Source organism: Oncorhynchus masou, chromosome 2, assembly GCF_036934945.1.
Source record: "Oncorhynchus masou masou isolate Uvic2021 chromosome 2, UVic_Omas_1.1, whole genome shotgun sequence".
Lineage (NCBI taxonomy): Eukaryota > Metazoa > Chordata > Actinopteri > Salmoniformes > Salmonidae > Oncorhynchus > Oncorhynchus masou.
Genome location: NC_088213.1, coordinates 2,259,585 through 2,278,900, shown reverse-complemented (window position 1 = coordinate 2,278,900; position 19,316 = coordinate 2,259,585). Strand labels below are relative to the sequence as shown.

Below are 19,316 nucleotides of genomic sequence, written 5' to 3'. Positions count from 1 at the left end.
TAATAACAGAATGAGCTGAGGACAGTCTGCCTGTACCTGAATCAGTCTCTCTGGGGTTTAATAACAGAATGAGCTGAGGACAGTCTGCCTGTACCTGAATCAGTCTCTCTGGGGGTTAATAACAGAGTGAGCTGAGGACAGTCTGCCTGTACCTGAATCAGTCTCTCTGGGGTTTAATAACAGAATGAGCTGAGGACAGTCTGCCTGTACCTGAATCAGTCTCTCTGGGGTTTAATAACAGAATGAGCTGAGGACAGTCTGTTCTGCCTGTACCTGAATCCGAGTAGAGCTGATCCTGGGGTTTAATAACAGAATGAGCTGAATCAGTCTCTCTGGGGTTTAATAACAGAATGAGCTGAGGACAGTCTGCCTGTACCTGAATCAGTCTCTCTGGGGTTTAATAACAGAGTGAGCTGAGGACAGTCTGCCTGTACCTGAATCAGTCTCTCTGGGGTTTAATAACAGAATGAGCTGAGGACAGTCTGCCTGTACCTGAATCAGTCTCTCTGGGGTTTAATAACAGAATGAGCTGAGGACAGTCTGCCTGTACCTGAATCAGTCTCTCTGGGGTTTAATAACAGAATGAGCTGAGGACAGTCTGTTCTGCCTGTACCTGAATCAGTCTCTCTGGGGTTTAATAACAGAGTGAGCTGAGGACAGTCTGTTCTGCCTGTACCTGAATCAGTCTCTCTGGGGTTTAATAACAGAATGAGCTGAGGACAGTCTGCCTGTACCTGAATCAGTCTCTCTGGGGGTTAATAACAGAATGAGCTGAGGACAGTCTGTCTGTACCTGAATCAGTCTCTCTGGGGTTTAATAACAGAATGAGCTGAGGACAGTCTGCCTGTACCTGAATCAGTCTCTCTGGGGGTTAATAGCAGAATGAGCTGAGGACAGTCTGTCTGTACCTGAATCAGTCTCTCTGGGGTTTAATAACAGAATGAGCTGAGGACAGTCTGCCTGTACCTGAATCAGTCTCTCTGGGGTTTAATAACAGAATGAGCTGAGGACAGTCTGCCTGTACCTGAATCAGTCTCTCTGGGGTTTAATAACAGAATGAGCTGAGGACAGTCTGCCTGTACCTGAATCAGTCTCTCTGGGGTTTAATAACAGAGTGAGCTGAGGACAGTCTGCCTGTACCTGAATCAGTCTCTCTGGGGTTTAATAACAGAATGAGCTGAGGACAGTCTGCCTGTACCTGAATCAGTCTCTCTGGGGGTTAATAACAGAATGAGCTGAGGACAGTCTGCCTGTACCTGAATCAGTCTCTCTGGGGGTTAATAACAGAATGAGCTGAGGACAGTCTGCCTGTACCTGAATCAGTCTCTCTGGGGGTTAATAACAGAGTGAGCTGAGGACAGTCTGCCTGTACCTGAATCAGTCTCTCTGGGGTTTAATAACAGAATGAGCTGAGGACAGTCTGCCTGTACCTGAATCAGTCTCTCTGGGGTTTAATAACAGAGTGAGCTGAGGACAGTCTGCCTGTACCTGAATCAGTCTCTCTGGGGTTTAATAACAGAGTGAGCTGAGGACAGTCTGCCTGTACCTGAATCAGTCTCTCTGGGGTTTAATAACAGAATGAGCTGAGGACAGTCTGTTCTGCCTGTACCTGAATCAGTCTCTCTGGGGGTTAATAACAGAATGAGCTGAGGACAGTCTGCCTGTACCTGAATCAGTCTCTCTGGGGTTTAATAACAGAATGAGCTGAGGACAGTCTGCCTGTACCTGAATCAGTCTCTCTGGGGTTTAATAACAGAATGAGCTGAGGACAGTCTGTTCTGCCTGTACCTGAATCAGTCTCTCTGGGGTTTAATAACAGAATGAGCTGAGGACAGTCTGCCTGTACCTGAATCAGTCTCTCTGGGGTTTAATAACAGAGTGAGCTGAGGGCAGTCTGCCTGTACCTGAATCAGTCTCTCTGGGGGTTAATAACAGAATGAGCTGAGGACAGTCTGCCTGTACCTGAATCAGTCTCTCTGGGGGTTAATAACAGAATGAGCTGAGGACAGTCTGCCTGTACCTGAATCAGTCTCTCTGGGGTTTAATAACAGAATGAGCTGAGGACAGTCTGTTCTGCCTGTACCTGAATCAGTCTCTCTGGGGTTTAATAACAGAATGAGCTGAGGGCAGTCTGCCTGTACCTGAATCAGTCTCTCTGGGGTTTAATAACAGAATGAGCTGAGGACAGTCTGCCTGTACCTGAATCAGTCTCTCTGGGGTTTAATAACAGAGTGAGCTGAGGACAGTCTGCCTGTACCTGAATCAGTCTCTCTGGGGTTTAATAACAGAATGAGCTGAGGGCAGTCTGTTCTGCCTGTACCTGAATCAGTCTCTCTGGGGTTTAATAACAGAATGAGCTGAGGACAGTCTGCCTGTACCTGAATCAGTCTCTCTGGGGTTTAATAACAGAATGAGCTGAGGACAGTCTGTTCTGCCTGTACCTGAATCAGTCTCTCTGGGGGTTAATAACAGAATGAGCTGAGGACAGTCTGCCTGTACCTGAATCAGTCTCTCTGGGGGTTAATAACAGAATGAGCTGAGGACAGTCTGCCTGTACCTGAATCAGTCTCTCTGGGGTTTAATAACAGAATGAGCTGAGGACAGTCTGCCTGTACCTGAATCAGTCTCTCTGGGGGTTAATAACAGAGTGAGCTGAGGGCAGTCTGCCTGTACCTGAATCAGTCTCTCTGGGGTTTAATAACAGAATGAGCTGAGGACAGTCTGCCTGTACCTGAATCAGTCTCTCTGGGGTTTAATAACAGAATGAGCTGAGGACAGTCTGCCTGTACCTGAATCAGTCTCTCTGGGGGTTAATAACAGAATGAGCTGAGGACAGTCTGCCTGTACCTGAATCAGTCTCTCTGGGGGTTAATAACAGAGTGAGCTGAGGACAGTCTGCCTGTACCTGAATCAGTCTCTCTGGGGTTTAATAACAGAATGAGCTGAGGACAGTCTGCCTGTACCTGAATCAGTCTCTCTGGGGTTTAATAACAGAGTGAGCTGAGGACAGTCTGCCTGTACCTGAATCAGTCTCTCTGGGGTTTAATGACAGAATGAGCTGAGGACAGTCTGCCTGTACCTGAATCAGTCTCTCTGAGGTTTAATAACAGAATGAGCTGAGGACAGTCTGCCTGTACCTGAATCAGTCTCTCTGGGGTTTAATAACAGAATGAGCTGAGGACAGTCTGCCTGTACCTGAATCAGTCTCTCTGGGGGTTAATAACAGAGTGAGCTGAGGACAGTCTGCCTGTACCTGAATCAGTCTCTCTGGGGGTTAATAACAGAGTGAGCTGAGGACAGTCTGTTCTGCCTGTACCTGAATCAGTCTCTCTGGGGGTTAATAACAGAATGAGCTGAGGACAGTCTGCCTGTACCTGAATCAGTCTCTCTGGGGTTTAATAACAGAATGAGCTGAGGACAGTCTGTTCTGCCTGTACCTGAATCAGTCTCTCTGGGGTTTAATAACAGAGTGAGCTGAGGACAGTCTGCCTGTACCTGAATCAGTCTCTCTGGGGTTTAATAACAGAATGAGCTGAGGACAGTCTGCCTGTACCTGAATCAGTCTCTCTGGGGGTTAATAACAGAATGAGCTGAGGACAGTCTGTTCTGCCTGTACCTGAATCAGTCTCTCTGGGGTTTAATAACAGAGTGAGCTGAGGACAGTCTGCCTGTACCTGAATCAGTCTCTCTGGGGTTTAATAACAGAATGAGCTGAGGACAGTCTGCCTGTACCTGAATCAGTCTCTCTGGGGTTTAATAACAGAGTGAGCTGAGGACAGTCTGCCTGTACCTGAATCAGTCTCTCTGGGGTTTAATAACAGAATGAGCTGAGGACAGTCTGCCTGTACCTGAATCAGTCTCTCTGGGGTTTAATAACAGAGTGAGCTGAGGACAGTCTGCCTGTACCTGAATCAGTCTCTCTGGGGTTTAATAACAGAATGAGCTGAGGACAGTCTGCCTGTACCTGAATCAGTCTCTCTGGGGTTTAATAACAGAATGAGCTGAGGACAGTCTGCCTGTACCTGAATCAGTCTCTCTGGGGGTTAATAACAGAGTGAGCTGAGGGCAGTCTGTTCTGCCTGTACCTGAATCAGTCTCTCTGGGGGTTAATAACAGAATGAGCTGAGGACAGTCTGCCTGTACCTGAATCAGTCTCTCTGGGGGTTAATAGCAGAATGAGCTGAGGACAGTCTGTTCTGCCTGTACCTGAATCAGTCTCTCTGGGGTTTAATAACAGAATGAGCTGAGGACAGTCTGCCTGTACCTGAATCAGTCTCTCTGGGGTTTAATATCAGAATGAGCTGAGGACAGTCTGCCTGTACCTGAATCAGTCTCTCTGGGGGTTAATAACAGAATGAGCTGAGGACAGTCTGCCTGTACCTGAATCAGTCTCTCTGGGGTTTAATAACAGAATGAGCTGAGGGCAGTCTGCCTGTACCTGAATCAGTCTCTCTGGGGGTTAGCAGTATAGAGCTGATCTTTGTATTAGAGGAGGGGGCAGCAGTATAGAGCTGATCAGTGTATTAGAGGAGGAGGGGGCAGCAGTATAGAGCTGATCAGTGTATTAGAGGAGGAGGGGGCAGCAGTATAGAGCTGATCAGTGTATTAGAGGAGGAGGCAGCAGTATAGAGCTGATCAGTGTATTAGAGGAGGAGGCAGCAGTATAGAGCTGATCAGTGTATTAGAGGAAGAGGCAGCAGTATAGAGCTGATCAGTGTATTAGAGGAGGAGGCAGCAGTATAGAGCTGATCAGTGTATTAGAGGAGGAGGGGGCAGCAGTATAGAGCTGATTAGTGTATTAGAGGAGGAGGAGGCAGCAGTATAGAGCTGATCAGTGTATTAGAGGAGGAGGCAGCAGTATAGAGCTGATCAGTGTATTAGAGGAGGAGGAGGCAGCAGTATAGAGCTGATCAGTGTATTAGAGGAGGAGGGGGCAGCAGTATAGAGCTGATCAGTGTATTAGAGGAGGAGGCAGCAGTATAGAGCTGATCAGTGTATTAGAGGAGGAGGCAGCAGTATAGAGCTGATCAGTGTATTAGAGGAGGAGGAGGAGGCATCAGTATAGAGCTGATCAGTGTATTAGAGGAGGAGGGGGCAGCAGTATAGAGCTGATCAGTGTATTAGAGGAGGGGGCAGCAGTATAGAGCTGATCAGTGTATTAGAGGAGGAGGGGGCAGCAGTATAGAGCTGATCAGTGTATTAGAGGAGGAGGGGGCAGCAGTATAGAGCTGATCAGTGTATTAGAGGAGGAGGCAGCAGTATAGAGCTGATCAGTGTATTAGAGGAGGAGGCAGCAGTATAGAGCTGATCAGTGTATTAGAGGAGGAGGAGGAGGCATCAGTATAGAGCTGATCAGTGTATTAGAGGAGGAGGAGGAGGCAGCAGTATAGAGCTGATCAGTGTATTAGAGGAGAAGGCAGCAGTATAGAGCTGATCAGTGTATTAGAGGAGGAGGCAGTATAGAGCTGATCAGTGTATTAGAGGAGGAGGAGGCAGTATAGAGCTGATCAGTGTATTAGAGGAGGAGGAGGCAGTATAGAGCTGATCAGTGTATTAGAGGAGGAGGAGGCAGCAGTATAGAGCTGATCAGTGTATTAGAGGAGGAGGCAGCAGTATAGAGCTGATCAGTGTATTAGAGGAGGAGGAGGCAGCAGTATAGAGCTGATCAGTGTATTAGAGGAGGAGGCAGCAGTATAGAGCTGATCAGTGTATTAGAGGAGGAGGAGGCAGTATAGAGCTGATCAGTGTATTAGAGGAGGAGGAGGCAGCAGTATAGAGCTGATCAGTGTATTAGAGGAGGAGGAGGCAGTGTATTAGAGGAGGAGGAGGCAGTATAGAGCTGATCAGTGTATTAGAGGAGGAGGAGGCAGTATAGAGCTGATCAGTGTATTAGAGGAGGAGGAGGCAGCAGTATAGAGCTGATCAGTGTATTAGAGGAGGAGGAGGCAGCAGTGTAGAGCTGATCAGTGTATTAGAGGAGGAGGAGGCAGCAGTATAGAGCTGATCAGTGTATTAGAGGAGGAGGAGGCAGCAGTATAGAGCTGATCCGTGTATTAGAGGAGGAGGAGGCAGCAGTATAGAGCTGATCAGTGTATTAGAGGAGGAGAAGGCAGCAGTATAGAGCTGATCAGTGTATTAGAGGAGGAGGAGGCAGCAGTATAGAGCTGATCAGTGTATTAGAGGAGGGGGCAGCAGTATAGAGCTGATCAGTGTATTAGAGGAGGAGGAGGCAGTATAGAGCTGATCAGTGTATTAGAGGAGGAGGCAGCAGTATAGAGCTGATCAGTGTATTAGAGGAGGAGGCAGCAGTATAGAGCTGATCAGTGTATTAGAGGAGGAGGCAGCAGTATAGAGCTGATCAGTGTATTAGAGGAGGAGGAGGCAGCAGTATAGAGCTGATCAGTGTATTAGAGGAGGAGGAGGCAGTATAGAGCTGATCAGTGTATTAGAGGAGGAGGAGGCAGCAGTATAGAGCTGATCAGTGTATTAGAGGAGGAGGCAGCAGTATAGAGCTGATCAGTGTATTAGAGGAGGAGGCAGCAGTATAGAGCTGATCAGTTTATTAGAGGAGGGGGCAGCAGTATAGAGCTGATCAGTGTATTAGAGGAGGAGGCAGCAGTATAGAGCTGATCAGTGTATTAGAGGAGGAGGAGGCAGCAGTATAGAGCTGATCAGTGTATTAGAGGAGGAGGGGGCAGCAGTATAGAGCTGATCAGTGTATTAGAGGAGGGGGCAGCAATATAGAGCTGATCAGTGTATTAGAGGAGGAGGGGGCAGCAGTATAGAGCTGATCAGTGTATTAGAGGAGGAGGCAGCAGTATAGAGCTGATCAGTGTATTAGAGGAGGAGGAGGAGGCATCAGTATAGAGCTGATCAGTGTATTAGAGGAGGAGGAGGCAGCAGTATAGAGCTGATCAGTGTATTAGAGGAGGAGGCAGCAGTATAGAGCTGATCAGTGTATTAGAGGAGAAGGCAGCAGTATAGAGCTGATCAGTGTATTAGAGGAGGAGGCAGTATAGAGCTGATCAGTGTATTAGAGGAGGAGGAGGCAGTATAGAGCTGATCAGTGTATTAGAGGAGGAGAAGGCAGCAGTATAGAGCTGATCAGTGTATTAGAGGAGGAGGAGGCAGCAGTATAGAGCTGATCAGTGTATTAGAGGAGGAGGCAGCAGTATAGAGCTGATCAGTGTATTAGAGGAGGAGGAGGCAGCAGTATAGAGCTGATCAGTGTATTAGAGGAGGAGGCAGCAGTATAGAGCTGATCAGTGTATTAGAGGAGGAGGAGGCAGTATAGAGCTGATCAGTGTATTAGAGGAGGAGGAGGCAGGCAGTATAGAGTATAGAGCTGATCAGTGTATTAGAGGAGGAGGAGGCAGCAGTATAGAGCTGATCAGTGTATTAGAGGAGGAGGAGGCAGTATAGAGCTGATCAGTGTATTAGAGGAGGAGGAGGCAGCAGTATAGAGCTGATCAGTGTATTAGAGGAGGAGGAGGCAGCAGTGTAGAGCTGATCAGTGTATTAGAGGAGGAGGCAGCAGTGTAGAGCTGATCAGTGTATTAGAGGAGGAGGAGGCAGCAGTATAGAGCTGATCAGTGTATTAGATGAGGAGGAGGCAGCAGTATAGAGCTGATCAGTGTATTAGAGGAGGAGGCAGCAGTATAGAGCTGATCAGTGTATTAGAGGAGGAGGCAGCAGTATAGAGCTGATCAGTGTATTAGAGGAGGAGGTGGCAGCAGTATAGAGCTGATCAGTGTATTAGAGGAGGAGGAGGCAGCAGTATAGAGCTGATCAGTGTATTAGAGGAGGAGGCAGCAGTATAGAGCTGATCAGTGTATTAGAGGAGGAGGAGGCAGCAGTATAGAGCTGATCAGTGTATTAGAGGAGGAGGAGGCAGCAGTGTAGAGCTGATCAGTGTATTAGAGAAGGAGGAGGCAGTGTAGAGCTGATCAGTGTATTAGAGGAGGAGGGGGCAGCAGTATAGAGCTGATCAGTGTATTAGAGGAGGGGGCAGCAGTATAGAGCTGATCAGTGTATTAGAGGAGGAGGAGGAGGCAGTATAGAGCTGATCAGTGTATTAGATGAGGAGGAGGCAGCAGTATAGAGCTGATCAGTGTATTAGAGGAGGGGGCAGCAGTATAGAGCTGATCAGTGTATTAGAGGAGGAGGAGGCAGCAGTATAGAGCTGATCAGTGTATTAGAGGAGGAGGCAGCAGTATAGAGCTGATCAGTGTATTAGAGGAGGAGGCAGCAGTATAGAGCTGATCAGTGTATTAGAGGAGGAGGAGGCAGCAGTATAGAGCTGATCAGTGTATTAGAGGAGGAGGCAGCAGTATAGAGCTGATCAGTGTATTAGATGAGGAGGAGGCAGCAGTATAGAGCTGATCAGTGTATTAGAGAAGGAGGAGGCAGTGTAGAGCTGATCAGTGTATTAGAGAAGGAGGAGGCAGTATAGAGCTGATCAGTGTATTAGAGGAGGGGGCAGCAGTATAGAGCTGATCAGTGTATTAGAGGAGGAGGCAGCAGTATAGAGCTGATCAGTGTATTAGAGGAGGAGGAGGCAGCAGTATAGAGCTGATCAGTGTATTAGAGGAGGAGGAGGCAGCAGTATAGAGCTGATCAGTGTATTAGAGGAGGAGGGGGCAGCAGTGTAGAGCTGATCAGTGTATTAGAGGAGGAGGAGGCAGCAGTGTAGAGCTGATCAGTGTATTAGAGGAGGAGGCAGTATAGAGCTGATCAGTGTATTAGAGAAGGAGGAGGCAGCAGTATAGAGCTGATCAGTGTATTAGAGAAGGAGGAGGCAGTATAGAGCTGATCAGTGTATTAGAGGAGGAGGCAGCAGTATAGAGCTGATCAGTGTATTAGAGGCAGCAGCAGTTTAAGCCGTACTAACTATCCTGCCTCTACCCTGGTGTGGAGCAGCCTGGCCACCCTGCTGTCGTCTATGTTGAACAACCTCACACACACACACACACACACACAGCAGTGCTTGTCTTAATAGCGATGTGTGTATCCTTATAAATGTGGTTTTTATGTGTCCTTGGAAAAGTTTTTTTTTTGTGATACAGCCTGGAATCGAACCAGGGTCTTTAGTGACGCCTCTAGCACTGAGATGCAGTGCCTTAGACCTCTGTGATACAGCCTGGAATTGAACCAGGGTCTGTAGTACCTCAGACTGGTGCACCACTCAGGGGCCCCTAAATGTGGTTATAAACGTGTAGCTAATCAGTTTTGCAGAGGGGCAGCTGGTACTGTGTATGACGACATGGAAATGTATGTGTTTGGGTCATTTTTTGTGTGTGTGTGTGTGTGTGTGTGTGTGTGTGTGTGTGTGTGTGTGTGTGTGTGTGTGTGTGTGTGTGTGTGTGTGTGTGTGTGTGTGTGTTGTGTGTGTGTGTGTGTGTGTGTGAGTCATCAAAGAGAGCAGCAGAGATAGAGCAGGCCCACACACACACCAGGCTTACACACACCAAGCTAATACACACCAGGCCCACACACCAGGTACACACACACCCACACTGACAGGCACACACAAAAACAGACAAACACCAGGCACTAACACACACACACACCAGGCACACACTAACACACACACACACCAGGCACACACTAACACACACACACACCAGGCCCACACTAACAAACACACACACCAGGCCCACACTAACACACACACATCACTAACACACACACACACAGTGGCCATGAGCTGAGCTCTACATGAGTGATGTCATACTAACTAGGCAGCACAGCTCTTTATACCCCATTACGGCCTGATTACCGATTACCATAGTAACCCCTTACTGTTAGGGAACACCAGGAGGTTTCCATAGTAACCCCTTACTGTTAGGGAACACCAGGAGGTGTCCATAGTAACCCCTTACTGTTAGGGAACACCATGAGGTCTCCATAGTAACCCCTTACTGTTAGGAAACACCAGGAGGTGTCCATAGTAACCCCTTACTGTTAGGGAACATTAGGATGTTTCCATAGTAACCTCTTACTGTTTGGGAACACCATGAGGTCTCCATAGTAACCCCTTACTGTTAGGGAACACCATGAGGTTTCCATAGTAACCTCTTACTGTTAGGGAACACCAGGAGGTGTCCATAGTAACCTCTTACTGTTAGGGAACACCAGGAGGTGTCCATAGTAACCCCTTACTGTTAGGGAACACCATGAGGTTTCCATAGTAACCTCTTACTGTTTGGGAACACCATGAGGTCTCCATAGTAACCCCTTACTGTTAGGGAACACCATGAGGTTTCCATAGTAACCTCTTACTGTTAGGGAACACCAGGAGGTGTCCATAGTAACCTCTTACTGTTAGGGAACACCAGGAGGTGTCCATAGTAACCCCTTACTGTTAGGGAACACCATGAGGTTTCCATAGTAACCTCTTACTGTTAGGGAACACCATGATGTGTCCATAGTAACCCCTTACTGTTAGGGAACACCAGGTGGTGTCCATAGTAACCCCTTACTGTTAGGGAACACCAGGAGTTGTCCATAGTGACCCCTTACTGTTAGGGAACACCAGGAGGTGTCCATAGTAACCCCTTACTGTTAGGGAACACCAGGAGGTGTCCATAGTAACCTCTTACTGTTAGGGAACACCATGAGGTTTCCATAGTAACCTCTTACTGTTAGGGAACACCATGAAGTTTCCATAGTAACCTCTTACTGTTAGGGAACACCATGAGGTTTCCATAGTAACCCCTTACTGTTAGGGAACACCAGGAGGTCTCCATAGTAACCCCTTACTGTTAGGGAACATTAGGATGTTTCCATATGCTGGGTTCTCTACCTCAGTATCTCAGACACTGTCCAATACTTTGAAGTGTTGGGTTCCCTTACTGTTAGGGAACACCAGGAGGTGTCCATAGTGACCTCTTACTGTTAGGGAACACCATGAGGTGTCCATAGTAACCCCTTACTGTTAGGGAACACCAGGAGGTGTCCATAGTAACCCCTTACTGTTAGGGAATACCAGGAGGTGTCCATAGTAACCCCTTACTGTTAGGGAACACCAGGAGGTGTCCATAGTAACCCCTTACTGTTAGGGAACACCAGGAGGTGTCCATAGTAACCCCTTACTGTTAGGGAACACCAGGAGGTGTTCATAGTAACCCCTTACTGTTAGGGAACATTAGGATGTTTCCATATGCTGGGTTCTCTACCTCAGTATGTCAGGCACTGTCCACTACATTGAAGTGTTGGGTTCTCTACCTCAGTATCTCAGACACTGTCCACTACATTGAAGTGTTGGGTTCTCTACCTCAGTATCTCAGACACTGTCCACTACATTGAAGTGTTGGGTTCTCTACCTCAGTATGTCAGACACTGTCCACTACATTGAAGTGTTGGGTTCTCTACCTCAGTATGTCAGACACTGTCCACTACATTGAAGTGTTGGGTTCTCTACCTCAGTATCTCAGACACTGTCCACTACATTGAAGTGTTGGGTTCTCTACCTCAGTATCTCAGACACTGTCCACTACATTGAAGTGTTGGGTTCTCTACCTCAGTATCTCAGACACTGTCCACTACATTGAAGTGTTGGGTTCTCTACCTCAGTATCTCAGGCTTGTTTTCTTCCATTGATTATCTTTTCCATTCTATATTCTTTGTTTCTGTCCCTGCCGTGGTGTGGCACCACAATGTCTGGGACAGATTAGATAGGACGCCATTGGGACCTCTGAAGAGATGGGACAGATTAGGTAGGGCCCCATTGGGACCTCTGAATAGCTTGGCCAGATTAGGTAGGGCCCCTTTGGGACCTCTGAATAGATGGGACAGATTAGGTAGGGCCCCTTTGGGACCTCTGAATAGATGGGACAGATTAGGTAGGGCCCCATTGGGACCTCTGAATAGCTGGGACAGATTAGGTAGGGCCCCTTTGGGACCTCTGAATAGATGGGACAGATTAGGTAGGGCCCCATCGGGTCCTCTGAATAGATGGGACAGATTAGGTAGGATGCCACTGGGACCTCTGAATAGCTGGGACAGATTAGGTAGGGCCCCTTTGGGACCTCTGAAAAGATGGGACAGATTAGGTAGGGCCCCATTGGGACCTCTGAATAGATGGGACAGATTAGGTAGGGCCCCATTGGGACCTCTGAAAAGATGGGACAGATTAGGTAGGGCCCCATTGGGACCTCTGCCATGTAGCTCTACTGTGTGTGTGTGTGTGTGTGTGTGTGTGTGTGTGTGTGTGTGTGTGTGTGTGTGTGTGTGTGTGTGTGTGTGTGTGTGTGTGTGTGTGTGTGTGTGTGTGTGTGTGTGTGTGTGTGTGTCATACAGTTCATCAGCGTCTCAGTCTCAGCACGTGTTCTCGTACAATACAGGCTTAAGCACAAACATATACATTATCATCAAGCTCCTTTGAGCCACTACAAACTAAGAAACTTAAAAAGTGCAAATTCTTCAATAATTATTTAAAATGCCATTTTTTGGGGGCTGCTGTTTAATATAGTCTGAATACTGGTCCGTGATTAGAGTTATAGTTTTAATACTATATAAACCTACGTTATGGGGGCGTTGTATTGAACGTTCACAGTGGAGCAGAGCTCTCAGCGTACCGTCTCTCCACATTGGTAGGTTTCAAATCCCATCTCCATGGGAACCCACTTCATCCATCGCTCTGTTCAGCTTCCTTCTCTCCTGTGTTCATTCTGGAATCCCATCTCCATGGGAACCCACTTCATCTATCGCTCTGTTCAGCTTCCTTCTCTCCTGTGTTCGTTCTGGAATCCCATCTCCATGGGAACCCACTTCGTCTATCGCTCTGTTCAGCTTCCTTCTCTCCTGTGTTCGTTCTGGAATCCCATCTCCATGGGAACCCACTTCATCTATCGCTCTGTTCAGCTTCCTTCTCTCCTGTGTTCGTTCTGGAATCCCATCTCCATGGGAACCCACTTCGTCTATCGCTCTGTTCAGCTTCCTTCTCTCCTGTGTTCGTTCTGGAATCCCATCTCCATGGGAACCCACTTCGTCTATCGCTCTGTTCAGCTTCCTTCTCTCCTGTGTTCGTTCTGGAATCCCATCTCCATGGGAACCCACTTCGTCTATCGCTCTGTTCAGCTTCCTTCTCTCCTGTGTTCGTTCTGGAATCCCATCTCCATGGGAACCCACTTCATCCATCGCTCTGTTCAGCTTCCTTCTCTCCTGTGTTTGTTCTGGAATCCCATCTCCATGGGAACCCACTTCGTCTATCGCTCTGTTCAGCTTCCTTCTCTCCTGTGTTCGTTCTGGAATTGTTTCGTAATGCAGAAGATTGCTGTCTGGGGTCTTGGCGACAGTGATGAGAACAGACTGATAACTGATGTACTGTAGCTGATGTGATAGTGTTGACAGTAGTGATGGAACAAGAGAACAGACTGATGTACTGTAGCTGATGTAATAGTGTTGACAGTAGTGATGGAACAAGAGAACAGACTGATAACTGATATACTGTAGCCGATGTGATAGTGTTGACAGTAGTGATGGAACAAGAGAACAGACTGATGTACTGTAGCTGATGTGATAGTGTTGACAGTAGTGATGGAACAAGAGAACAGACTGATGTACTGTAGCTGATGTGATAGTGTTGACAGTAGTGATGGAACAAGAGAACAGACTGATGTACTGTAGCCGATGTGATAGTGTTGACAGTAGTGATGGAACAAGAGAACAGACTGATGTACTGTAGCTGATGTGATAGTGTTGACAGTAGTGATGGAACAAGAGAACAGACTGATGTACTGTAGCTGATGTGATAGTGTTGACAGTAGTGATAGAACAAGAGAACAGACTGATAACTGATATACTGTAGCCGATGTGATAGTGTTGACAGTAGTGATGGAACAAGAGAACAGACTGATGTACTGTAGCTGATGTGATAGTGTTGACAGTAGTGATGGAACAAGAGAACAGACTGATGTACTGTAGCTGATGTGATAGTGTTGACAGTAGTGATGGAACAAGAGAACAGACGTACTGTAGCTGATGTGATAGTGTTGACAGTAGTGATGGAACAAGAGAACAGACGTACTGTAGCTGATGTGATAGTGTTGACAGTAGTGATGGAACAAGAGAACAGACTGATGTACTGTAGCCGATGTGATAGTGTTGACAGTAGTGATGGAACAAGAGAACAGACTGATGTACTGTAGCTGATGTGATAGTGTTGACAGTAGTGATGGAACAAGAGAACAGACTGATAACTGATGTACTGTAGCTGATGTGATAGTGTTGACAGTAGTGATGGAACAAGAGAACAGACTGATGTACTGTAGCTGATGTGATAGTGTTGACAGTAGTGATGGAACAAGAGAACAGACTGATGTACTGTAGCTGATGTGATAGTGTTGACAGTAGTGATGGAACAAGAGAACAGACTGATAACTGATATACTGTAGCTGATGTGATAGTGTTGACAGTAGTGATGGAACAAGAGAACAGACTGATGTACTGTAGCTGATGTGATAGTGTTGACAGTAGTGATGGAACAAGAGAACAGACTGATGACAGTAGTGATGGAACAAGAGAACAGACTGATGTACTGTAGCTGATGTGATAGTGTTGACAGTAGTGATGGAACAAGAACAGATGTACAGATGTGATAGTGTTGACTGATGGAACAAGAGAACAGACTGATGTACTGTAGCTGATGTGATAGTGTTGACAGTAGTGATGGAACAAGAGAACAGACTGATGTACTGTAGCTGATGTGATAGTGTTGACAGTAGTGATGGAACAAGAGAACAGACTGATGTACTGTAGCTGATGTGATAGTGTTGACAGTAGTGATGGAACAAGAGAACAGACTGATGTACTGTAGCTGATGTGATAGTGTTGACAGTAGTGATGGAACAAGAGAACAGACTGATGTACTGTAGCTGATGTGATAGTGTTGACAGTAGTGATGGAACAAGAGAACAGACTGATGTACTGTAGCTGATGTGATAGTGTTGACAGTAGTGATGGAACAAGAGAACAGACTGATGTACTGTAGCTGATGTGATAGTGTTGACAGTAGTGATGGAACAAGAGAACAGACTGATGTACTGTAGCTGATGTGATAGTGTTGACAGTAGTGATGGAACAAGAGAACAGACTGATGTACTGTAGCTGATGTGATAGTGTTGACTGTGATGGAACAAGCTGATGTACTGATGATGTGATAGTGTTGACTGTAGTGATGGAACAAGAGAACAGACTGATGTACTGTAGCTGATGTGATAGTGTTGACAGTAGTGATGGAACAAGAGAACAGACTGATGTACTGTAGCTGATGTGATAGTGTTGACTGTAGTGATGGAACAAGAGAACAGACTGATGTACTGTAGCTGATGTGATAGTGTTGACAGTAGTGATGGAACAAGAGAACAGACTGATGTACTGTAGCTGATGTGATAGTGTTGACAGTAGTGATGGAACAAGAGAACAGACTGATGTACTGTAGCTGATGTGATAGTGTTGACAGTAGTGATGGAACAAGAGAACAGACTGATGTACTGTAGCTGATGTGATAGTGTTGACAGTAGTGATGGAACAAGAGAACAGACTGATGTACTGCAGCTGATGTAATAGTGTTGACAGTAGTGATGGAACAAGAGAACAGACTGATGTACTGTAGCTGATGTGATAGTGTTGACAGTTGTGATGGAACAAGAGAACAGACTGATAACTGATGTACTGTAGCTGATGTGATAGTGTTGACAGTAGTGATGGAACAAGAGAACAGACTGATGTACTGTAGCTGATGTGATAGTGTTGACAGTAGTGATGGAACAAGAGAACAGACTGATATACTGTAGCCGATGTGATAGTGTTGACAGTAGTGATGGAACAAGAGAACAGACGTACTGTAGCTGATGTGATAGTGTTGACAGTAGTGATGGAACAAGAGAACAGACTGATGTACTGTAGCCGATGTGATAGTGTTGACAGTAGCGTGTTGACAGTAGCGTGTTGACAGTAGTGTGTTGACAGTAGTGTGTTGACAGTAGTGTGTGTTGACAGTAGTGTGTTGACTGTAGTGTGTTGACAGTGGCGTGTTGACAGTAGCGTGTAGACAGTAGCGTGTAGACAGTAGCGTGTAGACAGTAGCGTGTAGACAGTAGCGTGTAGACAGTAGCGTGTTGACAGTAGCGTGTTGACAGTAGTGATGGTGGAAAACACACACTGTGTTTGGAAAGTATTCAGACCCCTTGACTTTTTTAAACATTTTGTTATATTGCAGCCTTATAATAAAATGTATCAATTTTTTTTTAATCAGCAGTCTACACACAATACCCCATAATGACAAAGCGAAAACCGTTTTTTAGGATTATTTGCAAATGTATTAAAAATAAATATCACGAATACCTTATTTCCATTAGTATGGTGCATCCTATTTCCATTGATCATCCTTGAGAGCCTGGTGTTATCTGATGTGCCAATGTATGTGATGTGATTCTGCTGGACCTGGTACCATCTGATGTGATTCTGCTGGGCCTGGTACTATCTGATGTGATTCTGCTGGGCCTGGTACCATCTGATGTGATTCTGCTGGGCCTGGTACCATCTGATGTGATTCTGCTGGGCCTGGTACTATCTGATGTGATTCTGCTGGGCCTGGTACCATCTGATGTGATTCTGCTGGGCCTGGTACCATCTGATGTGATTCTGCTGGGCCTGGTACCATCTGATGTGATTCTGCTGGGCCTGGTACCATCTGATGTGATTCTGCTGGGCCTGGTACCATCTGATGTGATTCTGCTAGGCCTGGTACCATCTGATGTGATTCTGCTGGGCCTGGTACCATCTGATGTGATTCTGCTGGGCCTGGTACCATCTGATGTGATTCTGCTGGGCCTGGTGTTATCTGATGTGATTCTGCTGGGCCTGGTACCATCTGATGTGATTCTGCTGGGCCTGGTACCATCTGATGTGATTCTGCTGGGCCTGGTACCATCTGGTGTGATTCTGCTGGGCCTGGTACCATCTGATGTGATTCTGCTGGGCCTGGTACTATCTGATGTGATTCTGCTGGGCCTGGTACCATCTGATGTGATTCTGCTGGGCCTGGTACTATCTGGTGTGATTCTGCTGGGCCTGGTACCATCTGATGTGATTATGCTGGGCCTGGTACCATCTGATGTGATTCTGCTGGGCCTGGTACCATCTGATGTGATTCTGCTGGGCCTGGTACTATCTGATGTGATTCTGCTGGGCCTGGTACTATCTGATGTGTGTTACCTATATGATAGCTATGTTTAAATGTGTCTGTGTTCCTCTCCTCTCTCCTCTCTCCTTTCTTCTACTGTCATATGTCCTCTCTCCTTTCCTTTCCTCTCCTCTCTCCTTTCCTCTCCGGTCCTCTCTCCTCTCCTTACCTCTCTTTTCCTCTCCTGTCCTCTCTCCTCTCCTTACCTCTCCTTTCCTCTCCGGTCCTCTCTCCTCTCCTCTCCTCTCCCCTTCTCTCCTCTCCTCTCTCTCCTCTCCTCTCTCCTCTCCTCTCCTCTCCTATCCCCTCTCCTCTCCTCTCTCCTGTCCTCTCCTCTCCTGTCCACTCTCCTCTCCTCTCCTCCTCTCCTCTCCTCCTATCCTCTCTCCTCTCCTATCCTATCCTATCCTCTCTCCTGTCCTCTCCTCTCTCCTCTCCTCTCCTCTCCTATCCAGTGTTCCACTTCTCCCAGCGTTTCACCACGGTGGTCCCAGAGAGCTGTATGTTGATCTTACTGGGCCTGGTACTGGGTGGCATCGTACTGCTGACCAGTAAGAAACAGCTGTACCAGCTAGAGCCTGGCCTCTTCTTCCTCTTCCTCCTGCCCACCATCGTAGGTAGGTGCCTTCTTTCTGGGGGGGAATCTCATCTGCATTTCCCTCCATTCCTCACAAGTTAACAGGTCATTGTACTCTGTGTCCTGTGCACATTGATTTAGGTGACGCTGGGTATTTCATGCCCGCGAGGCTCTTCTTTGACAATCTGGGAGCCATCTTACTGTATGCTGTGGTGGGAACTCTCTGGAATGCCTTCTGTACAGGTTTCTGCCTCTACGGGGTCAAACTGCTGGGGGTCATAGGTGAGTCAAGCTGCTGAGGGTCAGGGGTGAGTCAAGCTGCTGGGGGGTCAGGGGTGAGTCAAACTGCTGGGGGTGACAGGGGTGAGTCGAACTGCTAGGGGTCAGAGGTGAGTCGAACTTCTGGGGGTCAGAGGTGAGTCGAACTGCTGGGGGTCAGAGGTGAGTCGAACTGCTAGGGATCAGAGGTGAGTCGAACTGCTGGGGGTCAGAGGTGAGTCGAACTGCTGGGGGTCAGAGGTGAGTCGAACTGCTGGGAGTCAGAGGTGAGTCGAACTGCTAGGGGTCAGAGGTGAGTCGAACCGCTGGGGGTCAGAGGTGAGTCGAACCGCTGGGGGTCAGAGGTGAGTCAAGCCGCTGGGGGTCAGAGATGAGTCAAGCCGCTGGGGGTCAGAGGTGAATCAAGCCGCTGGGGGTCAGAGGTGAATCAAGCCGCCGGGGGTCAGAGGTGAGTCAAGCCGTCGGGGGTCAGAGGTGAGTCAAGCTGCCGGGGGTCAGAGGTGAGTCGAACTGCTGGGGGTCAGAGGTGAGTCGAACTGCTGGGGGTCAGAGGTGAGTCGAACTGCTGGGGGTCAGAGGTGAGTCGAACTGCTGGGGGTCCGAGGTGAGTCGAACTGCTGGGGGTCAGAGGTGAGTCGAACTGCTGGGGGTCAGAGGTGAGTCGAACTGCTGGGGGTCAGAGGTGAGTCGAACTGCTGGGGGTCAGAGGTGAGTCAAGCCGAAGCCGCTGGGGGTCAGAGGTGAGTCAAGCCGCAGGGGGTCAGAGGTGAGTCAGGCCGCAGGGGGGTCAGAGGTGAGTCAGGCCGCAGGGGGGGTCAGAGGTGAGTCAGGCCGCAGGGGGGTCAGAGGTGAGTCAAGCCGCTGGGGGTCCGAGGTGAGTCAAGCCGCTGGGGGTCAGAGGTGAGTCCAGCTGTTTTTACCCCCATCCCTCCCACTAATTGCGTAACTTTTACACATTTGTTGTTGTCTGAGTCGGGAAATGCTGTAAACCGAGAGACGTGTTGTGAAAGATGACGAGGATCAGAATCGATACTCTGATGTCGCACAAAGCCAACGACCTGTCAGTCCAAACGTCACCTCACATTACAGCCTGCTGCGCTTTGAAAACGTCTCCTCACATTACAGCCTGCTGCGCTTTGAAAACGTCACCTCACATTACAGCCTGCTGCGCTTTGAAAACGTCTCCTCACATTACAGCCTGCTGCGCTTTGAAAACGTCTCCTCACATTACAGCCTGCTGCGCTTTGAAAACGTCTCCTCACATTACAGCCT

General features: G+C 47.8%; 1 protein-coding gene across 1 annotated transcript in view; it reads left to right on the top strand.

Moving 5' to 3' along the window:
* LOC135552131 (sodium/hydrogen exchanger 5-like) overlaps nt 1-19,316 on the top strand; it is a 37,470-nt gene that overhangs the window by 17,354 nt on the left and 800 nt on the right. The window contains exons 2-4 of the mRNA XM_064983554.1: nt 17,644-17,805; nt 17,907-18,047; nt 18,146-18,206. Coding sequence (XP_064839626.1) covers nt 17,644-17,805; nt 17,907-18,047; nt 18,146-18,206 — 364 coding nt within the window. The remainder of the gene's footprint in view (nt 1-17,643; nt 17,806-17,906; nt 18,048-18,145; nt 18,207-19,316) is intronic.